Source organism: Pinus tabuliformis, chromosome 2_2, assembly GCF_031772625.1.
Source record: "Pinus tabuliformis cultivar Carrire ecotype Pingquan chromosome 2_2, CPIR1, whole genome shotgun sequence".
Lineage (NCBI taxonomy): Eukaryota > Viridiplantae > Streptophyta > Pinopsida > Pinales > Pinaceae > Pinus > Pinus tabuliformis.
Genome location: NC_142300.1, coordinates 1,051,342,249 through 1,051,359,535, shown reverse-complemented (window position 1 = coordinate 1,051,359,535; position 17,287 = coordinate 1,051,342,249). Strand labels below are relative to the sequence as shown.

General features: G+C 38.9%; 1 protein-coding gene across 1 annotated transcript; it reads left to right on the top strand.

The window, feature by feature from the left end:
- Window positions 1-200: 200 nt before the first annotated feature.
- On the top strand, window positions 201-1,143 carry LOC149196986 (uncharacterized). Its single transcript, XM_089408519.1, has 2 exons — window positions 201-959; window positions 1,068-1,143. The coding sequence occupies exons 1-2, from the start codon at window positions 592-594 to the stop codon at window positions 1,141-1,143; spliced, it is 444 nt and encodes a 147-aa protein (XP_089264645.1). The 5' UTR covers window positions 201-591.
- The last annotated feature ends 16,144 nt before the right edge of the window (window positions 1,144-17,287 follow it).

The following is a 17,287-nucleotide window of genomic DNA, read 5'->3' as shown; positions in this document are numbered from 1 at the left end:
TTCCTCCTCTGGTTCAACTTCTTCTTCATCACTGTCATCTGCTGGGTTTCTTCTTCCCCCAGCTTCCACTACTGCCAATCTTTCACGCAAAACTCGAATCTCCTCTCGAAGTCCATCATCTACTACCCTCCGGACTACTCTTCCCCTTCCTCTTCCTCTTCCTCTTCCTCTTCCTCTTCCTTCACCTTCACCTTCTCCCTGTTCCATTGGTTCTAACTCAAGAAACTAGCTCTGATACCACTTATGATGGCCCAGCCCTGGTGACGTGGTCTCAGCCACGTGACTCACTTCAGTCCCACGTGGTCACACTTGGCGCGGGTAAATATCTGTCCTAATACCGAGGCGCATTTACGTTCTCATCTTCCGGTTAACAGGTTTGATCACCGGTCCTCTCCGTGGCTTTCCGCCTTTGTAAAACCCTTAAGGTTTAGTCTCGGCTCATTTGCACTCGTTCTCCCTTCTGTTCCAGCTCCGCGTGGTTATAGCGCTGCCCTCTGTGCGCTAACACAACCTATCTCTCACTCTGTCACTGATGGTGGCCTCTCGGCTCAGCTACACTCCGTCTCCTTCTGTTACCTGCTCTGTATTGTTATGGCGCTGCTCTCGCGCGCTATCCCACCATATCCCTTACTCTGTCACTGGTTGTGGCTCTGTTCGAAATGCAAATCCTTTGCTGTAGCTGCTGTCTTCGTCGACCTGGTTTGGAAGTCTGTGGTAAGGGTTTGTATTTTTATGGCTTTGGCGAAACAATCCTTTGGTTTCCGGTTTCTGAGCTCTGGTCCTGTGCAGGTATTCGCAGCCACAAAGCTATCTTCCCTCCGAACGCAACCAGGCTTCAAGGTAACCTCTGGTTCTATGTTTTATCGTCCTCTGCCACCTGTTATCGATGCTTACAGGGTTCTTGTGCCTTTCAGCTTATGGTTTCGTTTTGTGGCTCGGCAGCCTTCGTCGACCCTTGGGTAAGTTCACGGTTCTCTTACTCTTGCATCTTACAATATTTACTCGGCTTCTTCTGACATTTATTCTGGTTATAGAAATGTCTTAACTCATTCAGTGGTCCTGTGCAGGTGGGTTGGGAGCTCTGCTCGCGAGGGTTTCAAATGTGCAGTCCTCAGCTTCCTCCAATCTCTGGTACCCTTGTGACCGGGTAGGGTCTACTCTTATTCCAGCGTTTCTTAGATTATGCAGTATGTACTTGCTGTAGGGTTCTGTTGGTTAGGTTTTGTAGAATGGTCGTGCCCTTTGCTGGCGTTCACATCTTCAGGGTTTCGTTCCTCTGTGTCATTGTATGACCTCCATGCGTCTATACCTTAGACTTATGTTGTTACGGCGGTGCCGCTTTTGTTATGTGACTCTGTTGTTATTTATTGGGCTGTGGTTTACGAAGACTTATGAAATACTGTATAAATGAAAGCAACGGTTCTGGAATTGTTACCTTTGTTAATAGTCGCTGTGTTGATTTGTAAATGACCGTGTGACTCTTTGTGTTGGCTTATGGGCTCTGTTCGGTTTGGCCGTAACTTGACTTGGTACGAAGTCTGTCTTTACTTTATCCTCGCAACGTTGTATGCATATGCTGCTTGGCCGCTTTACGCTTCTTGCTGTGTGATAGACCTGGGAATGTACTTATGGTTTCGGCCTGAGGCCTGTAATTGCTTCAATATTTCTAGTTACAGCATATGAATATCGTTCTATCTTAATTTGTTTCAAAATAACAAATGTTTGTAACTCTCAGTTGTATAACACAGAAAAGTAATGAACAGTAATTTATATTCAGGAAAAGAAATCAATGCTTCAATTACAGAGGGTGTCTTTCTATATTGCTTGAATACTGTCTTGCTATATTTTCCTTACTTCTTCTGAGGTGAACCCAAAAAAAGGATCCCTCTTACATCGTGTTTTTTTCATTTTGAGCTACACTGAATCTAACTGTTTAGAAACTGAATTCTTTAACTGTTACCTGTTTCTTTAAACAATAAATTAACTAAAACAGTTGTTGGTTACCTAGCTAACTACCAGTAACTTAACTTGTGCTGTAATTAAATAAAAGAAAAGAAATGAATAATGATTAACTAAAAACAACAACCAATTTTTCCTTTTGGTGACCTGTCCAATCACCCTTGAAGTCGTGTCCTGTTTCTGCACGAACCAGTCATTGAGTCTCTGTCTCCTCGGAGCTGGATGCTCCTGCATCAGGTACATTATAGGGTCCTAACATCCCCCCAACTAAAAGGGTTGCATGTCCTCAAGCAACTTCAATCTAAATCTGAATCCGGATACTAACTCTTGGCGTGCAAATTACTTAAGCACTAGCTGTAGAAAGCACTGTCTATTGGGGCTCTGAATCCTTGAACATATTGTAGCCTTTGCCAGGCTGCTGCTCCAATTTTTTTGGGTAACCTATGATGAGCCTGATACTTCTCTACTCGCATCCACAGAATGGGAAAATGGAACTGATAACCTATCCAATTTTCAGTGCATTGTTGGACACATTTGATGTAACTTGGTACCCGGAAGATTGTTGTCTCAAAATTGGTAGGACTAAATGGATTATGCTTCTGCCTTTCCTCAAAAGATTGTTGCTAAAACATGTTATTTACTTTTAGGGTAGCAATCTCTTTAGATTTAATAAATTGTTTACAATCATGAAGTACTGTTGCCTGTAGTTGCTGCATATGTTGAATCATCTCTGGTTTCTTCAAAAATTGATAATATTCTGAAACAAAGATGGCAACATTCTGTGGTTCTGGCTATATCCAAAGGAGACGGTTATCTTCATTATGCCTAGCAGCTAGAAAAGCATTTTGCCACGTAATCTTGTTGGCAAGAAAGGCGACGAGTGCCCGAATCTGGATATCACCAACAAGAGGATTAAGATTAAATTGTCTGTCCTTAGGAATGGCTTCATTATGAAGATATAACTCACATAGTAAACGCTGATCACTAGTAGAGGCTTCTGCAAAAGTTTGAACAAAATCTGCTAGTTTGAACACTGCATAGGGTCTTCCATATTTCATTTCTTTTATCTAAATGAATGCAAGTCATTCTGTAAGGAAAAGAGAGTAATTTAGGGATGGTTTCCTAGCAGCCAACAATTTTTGTACCCAATCGAACATCAAGAGCAATTTTCTTTTTAACTCCTCATTCTGCTTCTTATGGGCACTTGTTTGCTCTAAAACTTCCCAGTCTGAATATACGTGGTTCAGCCAAAGTAGTTTGTGCTCCTACAAAATTTTGCGATGTGTAATAGCAGACTCCTTCTATTTGTTCATTATTACCTGCTCATTCCTTGGTTGAGTTTGTGTTCCAACATTGCAAGTGGTAGGCTGAGGTAGAGTCTGAGTGGCTTGTTCCACAAAAGTAGGGGTACTGATCTTGCCAAGAGGGGCAGGTTCATCAATACACAGAGTTTGAGTAGATTGATCCAAAAGAACAATTGCATCATGAGGCAAAGTTTGAACAGCTTCACTAATAAAAACAGAGAGGACGGGTTGAGCAATAGGCACAATTTGAGTAGTTTTATCAAGAACTTCAGATTTAGTTGCTTCAAAAGGCAGAGTTTGAGTAGAAGTACTAATAAAAATAAGAGCTTCAGATTTGACAATTGTATCAAGAGGCAGAGTTTGAACACCTTTACTAATAAGAATAGGAGCTTTGGATTTAACAATTGTTGTAGGCCAAGGTTCCTGTAGATTAGCTTCACCTTTTGGAATTTTTGAAGGTCCCACTGGTTCTTGTGTAACAGTAGGGCGTTCAGATTTGACAGTTGTATCAAGAGGTAGAGTTTGAACACCTTTACTAATAAGAACAGGAGCTTCAAATTTAACAGGAGCTTCGGATTTAACAATTGTTGTAGGCCACGGTTCGTGTAGATTAGCTTCGCTTTTTGGAATTTTTGAAGGTCCTATTGATTCTTGTGTAACAGCAGAGCGTTCCTCTTTTTTAACTGCAAAAGACATAGGTGCAGGGTAAGCTCCAAGCATTGGGATTTGAACCACTTTGTAGCCTGCTTCATCATAAATATCCCCACATTGGCTGCACATATACTCTCTATAATGAAAATGTTGTGAGGTGATCATAGATAATGGAAGCACTGATAATTTGGTCTCTACAATGATGGAAGAGTAGCTAGGCTTCCAAAGGATGGCACATCCCACTCCTTATCAAGTTTCCTAGTTGCAAAAAGGACACTATATGTTGGTAAATGAACAAAGAAAAGTAGAGTTCCATATTGGCAGCTACAAGGACAAAGTGTTGTGTGACATCATGCCTATGGATATTTTCCACATGGTTTCTCCATGATGGAAGAAGAAACACTTATTCTTTTGAAAAGGATAACTGTGCGCACGTGTTATTTTCCCTTGGAGGAAAAGATAGTTAAGGAGGAAGCAAGACCAAGCATGTTTATGATGATCGGGAATAAGCTATTACAAGAAGTCAAAAGGAAAGAATAATTACAATTTTCTTTAATTGGTAAGCCTAGAACTGTCCTTACACATTCAATAAGAACAAGTTTCCTACTAGAATTCAATCATTATTAGATGTTATCGTTGATGAGTTGCAAAATGCCTTACCACTTGTAAGGAGCATCACCCATCACATAGATCTAATTTCTGGAGCTAGTTTACCCAACAAAGCATCCTATAAGATGACACTTACGGAAAATAAGAAATTCAAAAACAAGTTCAGGAACTGTTTGACAAATGAATGATTAGAAAAAGTTTGAGCCCTTTTGTTGCTGGTTTTTAATTCAAAGAAAGATGGAGGTTAGAGAATGTGTATTGGATCAAGAGCTATCAACAAGATAACAAACAAGTACAGATTTCCCATACCTCGTATGGATGATATAATGGATTTTTTGAATGGTGCATAAATGATATAATGGATTGTTTGGGTGGTGCAATATTTTTATCAAAAATAGATTTAAAGAGTGGGTACCATCATATCAAGACGAGAGAAGGAGAAAAACCGTGTTAGAAATTGTAGCAAGAAAAAAGGCACAATTTTGACTTGTGCCTTAGTCAAATTGAGTAATTCCATTTTCCACATATGTAGGATGAGTTAGATTGTAGTTAACTTGTGTGACATGGCTTTGTCCACTTGTTTACTCAGTAAATTCAATTTTTGGGCTAGAAGCATATTTTCGCATGTAGTGATTGCTAATATTTAGAAATCTAGTGGAGTTACTGTTAATTAAACTCAGTTATCTGACCTCTAGTCATTAGTTGATTCAATTGAAGGTCAGTTGAGCAGTTAAGATTGTCGTTTACTCACTGATCTTTGAGTTAACTAGTCAATCAACTAAAAATAGACCATGTCATTCATGGAATTTGAATTTCCTAGTTAAGGTGGAGGGAAAGGAAACTTTGTATTTATACTTGTATATTGTTGAGTGTACAATGCTTTTTCACTGAGCTGATCAATTCCTGAAGCTATTGTGCAGGGAAATATAGAAGTTCTCCTATTTTTGGGGGACTAATTCCTCTAGGACTGCGCAAGGAATTAAGAGGTTGGTTGAGGCTTGAATTGGCTAAGTGTTGGCCAAAGAAAGTCAAGAAGCAGGAGAATAGGATTGCAGTGCAGAGTGTGCTTCAAAGTTGAAGCAAGACATTGTAATTGTTTCTCTTTTCATCTGAATTAATGCAAAGAAGAAGAGGGGTTTATCCTAGTTGGGTTACCCTATAAATCATTGTGTTCTTGTGGTGTTTTAATGGTTACATGTCATTGCATGTGTTTCTAAACTTTGATTTCCATTCCACAAATTAGTAGAGTAGAATTTGTGTCTCTTGATTTCATTAGCAGTAGCAAATTTCTACATGTTATCAGAGTTATGGAAGACTACATAGAACCCTTGGTATAGATATTCTCTCAGAGAAATTTCGATTTGCAGAGTTTTTTGGTGCATATTCTCTTCAATGTAGGAAAATTCTCTTTCAATGGATTGAGGCTTGAGTATGCATTGGAGGGTACCTCGATTTTTTGTGCTTCGAAAGACGAGATGGAAGTTGTCCTAGGTGACAACAAAATATGGGAATATACACAAATTGATGTTCTAAAATCAACAACATCAAATGCAAACACACTTGCTCAGTGGAAGAAAGACACAACAAGAGGTAAGAGGATTATTTTGGAGGGTGTCAAAGATCATGTGGTTTTGAACTTGCATGGCAATGAAACTCCATTTGCTATGTGGAAGACCCTCATTGAGCTATTTAAAAACAACATTGGTGCAAAAAGCTTGGTTTGATGAAAAAATTAAGGATCGAAGACAAATGGTATGATGTAGTATTCCGCAATGGGATGACCTACCTCAAGGATTTTGCTTCAGGTCAAATCAAAAAATTTGGTGTCAGGATCAAGAGCCTCTACAAATTGGAGGAAGATGCATGTGTAGCCTTGAGGAGCAAGGTAGATATTCCTTAGAGTAGAGATGTGATGGTTGAGTGAGAGTAGGATAGAGGTCTCAAGATGGAACATGCTAGTTCGGAGGGAGGAATTGTAGCCATACCTCCAGGAGTGAAGTGGGGCGATGTAGAGCCCTAGTCCCACAGTTGCAAAGATTTGGGCAGGGTCCATAGGAAATACTCTACTCAAGGATCATTACCCTTGTTACAAGGTCCCATAGTATTCAGTAGTAGAAGAATCAATGTCAATTGATGCAGTGAGATACTGAGCAACAGTTGCAAACTAGTTGGAACCAAATGCTGAGGAGCACAAAGCAGTGTTGATAGTAGTGCAAGAGGCAGAGTGCAAAATCAACAACAGTGCAGATTTTCCCAGTAGACAGGCAGAGACTAGTAGCAGTCAGAGACTCAGGAGACAGTTGCAGCTCAGAGACAATTGATTTACTATTTTGGATGCTTCCCAATTGCATTTGTTGTAGTAGAAACAACAATAGTGAGAGATAGTGCTACAATACATTCCACAGGAGCTCGATTGGGATTGTGAAAAACCCTTTTATTTCTAAAAGGGAGTGTTAGAAATTATAGAAATAAAAAGGATCAATTTTGACTTATGCCTTAGCCAAATTGAGTAATTGGATTTTCCACATCAACAAGATGTCATGGATTGTAGTTAACTTGTGTGATGTGGCTTTGTCTATTTGTTTACTTGGTAACTTCAAGTTAGAGGCTAGAAGTAGAGTTGTGCATGTAGTGATTGCTCAGATTTAGCAATCTAGTTGAGTTATTGCTAGTTAAACTCATTTATCTAAGCTCTAGTCATTAGTTGAGTCAGTTGAAGGTCAGTTGAGTACTTGAGACTATTGTTAACTCACTGATCTCTCAGTTAACTAGTCAATCAACTAAAAATAGACCCAGCCATGCATGGAATTAAAATTTCCTAGTTGAGGTGGAGGAAAAGGTATGTTTTTATTTATATTTGCATATTGTTGAGTGTACAGAGCTTTTGCGCTGAGCAAGTGATCAATTCCTGAAGCTATTGTGTAAGGAAATATAGAATTTATCCTATCTTGTAGGGGTTAATTCCTCCAGGATTGTGCAAGGAATTAGGAGGTTGGTTGAGGCTTTAATTGGCTAAGTGTTGGACAGAGCAAGTTAGAAAGCACGAGAATAGGATTACAGTGTAGGGTGTGCTTTAGATTTGAAGCAAGACATTGTAATTGTTTCTCTCTTCATCTGAATTAATGCAAAGTAGCGAGGAGTTTCTTCCAGTTGGGTTCCCCTGTAAATCATTGTGTTCTTGTGGTGTTTTAAAGGTTTCATGTCACTGCATGTGTTTCAAAATTGTGATTTCCATTCTGCCAATGAGTAGAGTAGAATTTTGTTTCTCCGGATTTCAGTTCGATTTCTTGAACAATTGCAATTTCTATCAAATTTCTACACAATGATGGTTTGTATAAATGGCTAGTTATGTCTTTTGGCTTAACCAATGCACCCATTAATTTTATAACGCTCATGAATGAAGTTCTTAAAGAATTTATTAGAAAATTTGGGATTCTTTATTTAGACGATATCCTTGTGTACAACAGAACCAAAGAAGAACGTCTCAGATTTTTAAAATCGGTGCCAAGGAAACTGTGATAAGAAAAACTTTCAATAAATTTGAAAATTTGTTTTTTTCTTCAGATAGAGTGAGTTTATTTGGGGTTTGAAATTTCTACTAAGGGGATAAAAATTGACCCAACAAAGGTAAAAACAATTAAGGATTAGCCTTCTCAAACAAATATCCAAGGGGTGAAAAGTTTTCATAGATTGACCAACTTTTATTAAAAATTTACTCGAAATTTTAGTTACATTTTTTCACCGATAGTGGAGACCATTAAAAGGAAGCACCAGTATTTTAAATGGACAACCACAAGTGAAGAAGCATTCAAATTGTTGAAAGAGAAAATAATGGAGTAGTCAATTTTAACATTTCCTGATTTTCAAAAGCCTTTTTAGGTGAAGTGTGATGTGAGCGGAATAGCCATTAGTGTTGTTCTTAGCGAGGATGACAAGCCCATCACCTATTTCTACTTATGATGAGTTTTATGCAATGATTCAGTCTATAAATAAGTGGAGGTATTGTCTTCTGCCCAAAAAGTTTATTTTTTGCACTGACAATCATGCATTATAGTTCATAACCAAATAAGACAAGATGAATCAAGGACAAGCCAAATGGATAGAATACATACAAAAAAAATCTTTTGTTTTGAAACATATTAGTGAAAATACAAATAAAGTTAGTAGATTCTTTGAGCAAGAGATGTATAGTTTTACATGAACTTCAAGTTAGCACTTTAGGGTATGAACACCTCCAAGGACTATACAAGGAAGATCCGTAATTCAAGGAAATTTATAGGGCTTGTGAAAACCCCATAATCAAGGATTGAATCCCTTGGCTTGAATGCATGCTTTAGGAAGAATTGTTGTTCAAGGGAAACAAGCTATGAAATCCAAGGGACTCAATGAGAGACAATTTGTTGAAGGAGAAGAACAACGGAGGACTATCTGGTCATTTTGGCCAGGATAAGACATATGCAGAATTGAGTTCTTTTTATTACTAGCTAGGTACGAGGATTGATGTAAAAAAGTTTGTGTACAAATGCAAGATTTATCAATATTTTGAGTGAAGAAAACAAAATTTTGGATTATACCAAGCACAGGAACTGCCCATACCCAACAAGCCATGGGAAGTCATTAGTATGGACTTTGTTTTGGGTTTTCCAAAATGCAGAGGAAAAATGACTCTGCTTTTGTGGTGGTGGAAAAAATTTCTAAGATGGCACACTTTAGACCATGTTCTAAGACAAATGATGCCACTCACATTACCAATTTGTTCTTCAAAGAAGTTGTGAAACTAGATGGATTTCCCAGGAGTATAGTCTCAGACCGAGACATAAATTTGTTGGATACTTTTGTAGGAATTTATGGAAGAAGCTTGGAGAAAACCTAGCATGCAACTCATCTTGTCATCCCGAAACGGATGGGAAGACAAAAGTAGTCCGTAGAATCTTGGTAAATTTGTTAAGGTGTTTGGTCAATGACCACAATAAGAAATTGGATCAATTTCTTCTACAAGCTAAGTTTTCTTATAAAAATTCTCCTAATAGGAATACAAGAACAAGTCCATTTCAAATTGTATATAACATTCACCCAAGAGGCATTTCTGAACTTAGAAAATTGGGAAATGAATAAATTTGAAGTGTTGATGCAGAAGAATTTGCTACAACCATGCAAATGATACACAAATAGGTCAATGAGAAACTACGAGAAACCAATCATAAATACAGGGAAAGAGTTGACATCAAGTGGAGGAAAATTAATTTTGAAGTGGGATACCCAGTTCTAAGACACTTAAGAAAGGAAAATTTACCAAGATGTGAGTGCAATAAGCTGAAACTACAAAAGATTGGTCCCAACAAAGTATTAAGAAAGTTCTCAACAAATGCTTATGATATTGAACTTCCCTCTAATCTAGGAATCTCTCTTATATTTATGTTGCACACATGTACCCCTGCAAGTAACTTGTAGACAAAGAAAAGGACGAGCAAGAAAAGATCCAATGGAAAGCTCAACTACCTAGAGCCTATGGATGTTTTCCACATGGTTTATTGATGATGGAAGAAGAAACACTTATTCTTTTGAAAAGGATAACCGCGTGAACATTTTTTTGCCCTTGGAGGACAAGATAGTTAAGGAGGAAGCAAGACCAAGCATGTTTATGATGATCGGGAAGAAGCTATTACAAGAAGTCAAAAGCAAAGAAGAATTGCAATTTTCTTTAATTGGTAAGCCTAGAACTGCCTTACACATTCAAATATGAACAAGTTTCCTACTAGAATTCAATCATTATTAAATGAATTTGTTGATGTTATCGTTGATGAGTTGCCAAATGCCTTACCACCTGTAAGGAGCATCACCCATCAAATAGATCTAATTTCTAAAGCTAGTCTACCCAATAAGGCATCCTATAAGATGACAACTAAGGAAAAGAATAAATTCAAAAGCAAGTTCAAGAACTGTTGGACAAATGATTGATTAGAAAAAGTTTGAGCCCTTGTGTCATTCTAGTGGTTTTTAATCCAAAGAAAGATGGAGGTTAGAGAATGTGTATTGGTTCCAGAGTTATCGACAAGATTACAAACAAGTATAGATCTCCCCTACCTCGCATGGATGATATAATGGACTGTTTAAGACTTGAGTGATGCATGGATGATATAATGGATTGTTTGAGTGGTGCAATATTTTTTTCAAAAATAGATTTAAAGAGTGGGTATCATCAATATCAAGATGAGAGAAGGAGAAAAACTAGCATGTTAGAAATTGTAGAAAGAAGAAGGCTCAATTTTGACTTGTGCCTTAGTCAAATTGAGTAATTTTATTTTCCACATCCGCAGGATGACTTGGATTGTAGTTAACTTGTGTGACATGGCTTTTTCTACTTGTTTACTCAGTAAATTCAAGTTAGGGGCAAGAAGTAGATTTGCGCATGATCTGAAAATGGAATGTACTTGTTTAAGGGTGCAAGGTATCCATTTCCCATAATTTCAAATGTGAGCTATACACTCCAAGTGACCTCTGAAAATGTGAAAACTTCTTATTTCTTATACAGAGATAGACTGTAGGGGCATTCACTGGACATGTCACCTCTAAAGAGAGGATGAGTTCCAGAGGCTACCTGGCCCTCTACAGTCTCTGCCTCAAGAAATAATGAAGTAAACACTTAGAAGTCTTTGACATACACATACTTGAAGTTTGATGTCTTGCGGAATAAGACAAATAACTTTCTGCATCTGAATAGGTGATTATGTGTGTATGCAAGTTATGTATATTTGTTGTTTAACACTTTATATCAGTTTTGTTTAGCATATCATCTTCAGCAAATAAAGACATCAAAATGATAAAGCAGTTCACCCCTTCTGGGCTACATCCGTTGGACCAAGCCTCTCAAACTAGGCTTGTCCTCTTGTATTAAAAATGCTACAAAGGTTAATACAAGAATATGAGTGTCTCAAAAGACAGATCTGACTGTAAATACAGAATCATAAGATAGGAATTAGCTAAACATGCTCTTTCCAAAACACTAAACAGTGAAATTGTACCTTATACAGTACTTTCCCCAATTGGCCCTAGTGGCCCTTTAAACTTGCATGGAGAATTTCGAGGTGAATATGGCCTCAATTGGTTTTGAAACCTCTGCCATTAGACTCAAAAGATCAAAAATAGCAAACATAGGCTTTTGAATCACCAAAAATGGATGAACATAGCCCCCAAACAGATCAAGCACTGAAATGGCCCTAGTGGCCCTAAAAGCTTCCCTGAAGCTAAACAGTGAGAAGAATGCCTCAACAGGTAAAACAAGCTGTACAAATGGATTCAGATTGCTGAAAAACTTCAGGAATGACCTCCGTTCCACATTCATTGGCTGCAGAATTCCCAATGCAACTCCCAAACTGATTTGGCTCTAGTGGCTCCTGGAACTTCCACGAAGCTAAAACACCTGAAAATGACCTCAGATGGTTGTGAAACCTGTGCCAATGGCTTCAGAAGGTTGAGGAAACCCAAAATCAAAAAAAACATCATCCAAAAAGGACTTTCCTAGCCAAAGTTATGGCCATTTACTCCCAACTGCCAGCTGGTCCTAGAAAGACTCCAGCTAACTTTAGTTAGAGTCCAGATAGGTCCACCAATTATGGCAGGACCGCCCAAATTTAGCGCTCCGCCAAATTTTTCGCCGGCTAAACCACGCTCTAACTGCAGTTTAATTGAATGCCATGTGAACGATTTATGGCTTGGCGGTTCTACATGGGATTGTGTGCCAGCACATTTTGTTGACCTGCCCTTAACTGCGTGTTAACCCCGCACTTCGAGGTAATGTGACCACGTATCCATAACATAACACGGTGACCGTTAGAGTTTAACGCTAGCGGGTCTGGGGGCATAAGCCCTAGTCTTGGGCCACGGTCACGTCGTATGGGGGGGGCTGGCCCCCCTACGGGCTCAGCCCTAAGGTTCCTCAAACCTTAAATGTAATCTGTTCCGCCAACATAACAAGTCTGACCCCTGTGGCGTGTTGGTAAGGCGTGGTGTTTGGAGACATGAGGTCTTAGGTTCAAACCATGGATTCGACCCATTATTTTGGAAATGCGCCCACATAATGCTGATGTCACCTTGGGCCACGTGGGCCCCTCCGGTCCTGCCACGTGGCAGCTTACCATTCGCTGCCCGAAAAAGAATATTCCGTGGAATATTCTATTTTAATTTTTTTTGAAAAAATTCAAAATTTCAATGTTATTGGGCAATTTTTCTTTTTGGCATAACTTCCTCATACGGAGACCGTTTTTCGAACTGTTTGCAGCACCAGAAACAGGAATACAAGCTCTATCCAGTCATTTAGGTTCAAACCAGTTCTGAGCACTTTCATTTTTGACCATTTTACGACACTTGGTCCTGAGCTTCTGATCACACCTCCCAAATGAGAAGGCTTTTGGTCCCCAAAAGCTTACTGAATATCTGAACTGAACTATACAGCACTTGAGGAACAGAAATATCCTCTTTCGGTCAGCCAAAAGAGTATACTGATGCCAAAATGTCCTACCTTATCAACTGTCACGATGCCCATCCATGGCACCTCTGCTCCAGAAGAAGAGATGCCTCCCAAATGAGAAGGCTTTTACAAAAATGAAACACTTCATCATTTCTCCTCTTTATAATCTTGGAGATCAAATTAATTTTTTCCAAGTCAATATTACATTACATGCATGGTTAAAAACAAAGTAATCAACCCTTCAAGTTAATCACACATGTTTAAAATACAAGGAAATCATTATGATCCCTGTGCTCATGCATATCATTCTCATGCATGCAATTTATCCTTCAACTTTCTCTTAAGTACAATCATAAGTACAATATCCTCAATCACATGTACATGTACTTTCAAAGCTGAAATGAATATAACTTTCACTGCGATAGAGTGAGTCTCATACTCAGCTTTTCCATCCTGCAACTTGCATTCCCTTAACAAAGAAATGCATTCAATCAAAAGACATGCAACTTTAATTGGATAAGAATTCTAACCATTTCTTACCAATCCATTTCAAAGGCGCTTCCTTTAACTGCACATCGATATCAACATGTGTATCATCCTGACACATATCAATGATGGAAACTTCCTTCCCATTCTTGCCATACTCTTTCTCCAATTTCTTCAACTTTCGTGGAAGCATTGTTGGATTCAGAGTCCAACACTTTTTAGCAGTTTTTCCATGCTTATGGCAATAAGTGCAACACATGTTCATCTTCTTGACAGCATGATTTGCATTGTTCAATGGAACTTTGGCTTCTTGCCTCCTTTCCTTCAAAAGTTTCTTTTATGTTGCCATTCTTTTCCAACATCTAGAAACACTATGGTTAACCAAACCACAAAAAGAACATGCAATTCTTTTCCAATGCTTATGTGGAAATTTACCATGATTTACATGATCAAAGGAAATATGATTGAAATCAGATTTATACCTTTCTCTTTCACCTTCATTACCTTCATGAGGAGGTGAATCAAATGAAGAAAAAGCTCCTTTTGGAACACCATCAATCCCTTCAATGGTTTTAGAGCTTTCACAATTCTCTTGTTCAAGTGCATTCTTATGCACAGCTTCTTCTTGCAAGGTATGTTTCAAACTATTGCATTCCTCAAGGATACAACATTTACAACCTTGGGATAGAGAACCAAAAATGAAACTCCTTCTAGGAACTGTTTCAATTTCCTTCATGGCTGCTTTGGAAATTTCTCCATAAGATTGTCCATAGCCAAGACCCAAATAGTTAGGCCTTACCTCAACCATTATTGGCTCAACTATACCCTGTGCATGTTTTCCCAATCCTTTTCCTTCATATCCCATTTTGGACATCAACTTGGACCCTATGCCTCTGGTATGTTTCTCAAAAGAACCAACATAAACATTCTTATAAGAATTTAAAGACAAACTAGAATTGTTCACCTCTTCTTCAAGCTGATACTTGGCTAAGGCTTCTTTGGCAACAAGGAGTTGTGTCTCCAACTCATGCATCCTTTCCAGATTCATGTTTGCAATATGAAGTTGGCATTCCATTTCCTGTATTGGTCAGAAAGAAACTGCTTCTCTTCCCTCATGGAATTCAACTGCTCTTGAAGTCTAGAGCTCTTTCTTTCATCCTCGTACATTTCTCTCACCATATTCAACATGATGAAAAATTCTTGATTCAAGCCTTCATCAAAAAATCTTGTGAAGGATGATTTTGAGAACTCACTTATGGAAGTTGTCATTATAAAAATGAACAAAAGAGCTTCAGAAAACTCAAACAACAAGTAGTTTGCAGAATAATAAAGCAGTCAATCTTCAACACTGCTTAAGACACCTTTCAAGCTACACAATCAAGCTAGTGATGTCAGTCAAGCAAACCTAGTGCTCTGATACCATCTGATCTGAAAATGGAATGTACTTGTTTAAGGGTGCAAGGTATCCATTTCCCATAATTTCAAATGTGAACTATACACTCCAAGTGACCTCTGAAAATGTGAAAACTTCTTATTTCTTATACAGAGATAGACTGTAGGGGAATTCACCGGACATGTCACCTCTAAAGAGAGGATGATTTCCATAGGCTACCTGGCCCTCTACAGGCTCTGCCTAAAGAAATAATGAAGTAAACACTTAGAAGTCTTTGACATACACATACTTGAAGTTTGATGTCTTGCGGAATAAGACAAATAACTTTCTGCATCTGAATAGGTGATTATGTGTGTATGCAAGTTATGTATATTTGTTGTTTAACACTTTATATCAGTTTTGTTTAGCATATCATCTTCAGCAAATAAAGACATCAAAATGATAAAGCAATTCACCCCTTCTGGGCTACATCTGTTGGACCAAACCTCTCAAACTAGGTTTGTCCTCTTGTATTAAAAATGCTACAAAGGCTAATACAAGAATATGAGTGTCTCGAAAGACAGATCTGACTGTAAATACAAAGTCAGAAGATAGGAATTAGCTAAACATGCTCTTTCCCAAACACTAAACAGTGAAATTGTACCTTATACAGTATTTTCCCCAATTGGCCCTAGTGGCCCTTTAAACTTGCATGGAGAATTTCGAGGTGAAGATGACCTCAATTGGCTCTGAAACCTCTGTCATTAGACTCATAAGGTCAAAAATAGCAGACATAGGCTTTTGAATCACCAAAAATAGATGAACATAGCCCCCAAACAGCTCAAGCACTGAAATGGCCCTAGTGGCCCTAAAAGCTTCCCTGAAGCTAAACAGTGAGAAGAATGCCTCAACAGGCAAAACGAGCTATACAAATGGATTCAGAACGCTGAAAAACTTCAGAATGACCTTCGTTCCACATTCACTGGCTGCACAATTCCCAATGCAACTCCCAAACTGATTTGGCTCTAGCGGCTCCTAGAACTTCCACGAAGCTAAAACACCTGCAAATGACCTCAGATGGCTGTGAAACATGTGCCAATGGCTTCAGAAAGTCGAAGAGACCCAAAATCAAAAACAAATTCGTCCAAAAAGGACTTTCCTAGCTAAAGTTATGGCCATTTACTCCCAACTGCGAGCTAGTCCTAGAAAGACTCCAGCTAACTTTAGTTAGAGTCCAGATAGGCCCACCAATTATGGTGGGACTGCCCAAATTTAGCGCTCCGCCAAATTTTCTGTCGGCTAAACCGCGCTCTAACTGCAGTTTAATTGAATGCCATGTGAACGGTTTATGGCTTGGCGGTTCTGCATGGGATTGCGTGCCAGCACATTTTGTTGACCTGCCCTTAACTGCGTGTTAACCCCACACTTTGAGGTAATGTGACCACGTATCCATAACATAACACGGTGACCGTTAGAGTTTAACGTTGGCGGGTCTGGGGGCATAAGCCCTGGTACTGGGCCACGGTCACGTCGTATGGGGGGGCTGGCCCCCCTACGGGCTCAGCCCTAAGGTTCCTCAAACCTTAAATGTAATCTATTCCGCCAACATAACAAGTCTGACCCCTGTGGCGCGTTGGTAAGGCGCGACGTTTGGAGACATGAGGTCTTAGGTTCAAACCACAGATCTGACCCATTATTTTGGAAATGCGCCCATATGATGCTGATGTCACCCTGGGCCACGTGGGCCCCTCTCGGCCTACCACGTGGCAGCTTGCCATTCGCTGCCTGAAAAAGAATATTCTGTGGAATATTCTTTTTTAAATTTTTTTGAAAAAATTCAAAATTTCAATGTTATTGGGCAATTTTTCTTTTTGGCATAACTTCCTCATACAGAGACTGTTTTTCGAACCGTTTGCAGCACCGTAAACAGGAAGACGAGCTCTATCCAATCATTCAGGTTCAAACCAGTTCTGAGCACTTTCAGTTTTGACCATTTTACGACACTTGGCCCTCAACTCCTGATCAGCGCATGTTGATTGCTAAGATTTAGCAATCTAGTGGAGTTACCATTAATTAAACTCATTTATCTGACCTCTAATCATTAGTTGAGTCAGATGAAGGTCATTTGGGTAGTTAAGACTGTTGTTTACTCATTGATCTCTCAGTTAACTAGTCAATCAACTAAAAATAGACCATGTCATTCATGGAATTCGAATTGCCTAGTTGAGGTGGAGGAAAAGGCAACTTTGTATTTCTATTTGTATATTGTTGAATGTACAATGATTTTTCACTGAGCAACTGATCAATTCCTCAAGCTATTGCACAAGGAAATATAGAAGTTCTCCTATTTTGGGGGGGCTAATTCCTCTAGTATTGCACAAGGAATTAAGAGGTTGGTTAAGGCTTGAATTGGCTAAGTGTTGGCCAAAGCAAGTAAGG

Coding starts and splice junctions, on each gene's coding strand:
- LOC149196986 (XM_089408519.1), top strand. CDS start 592: ATGGCGCTGCTCTCGCGCGCTATCCCACCATATCCCTTACTCTGTCAC. Junction 960..1,067: donor CAGCCTTCGTCGACCCTTGG/GTAAGTTCACGG, acceptor GGTCCTGTGCAG/GTGGGTTGGGAGCTCTGCTC.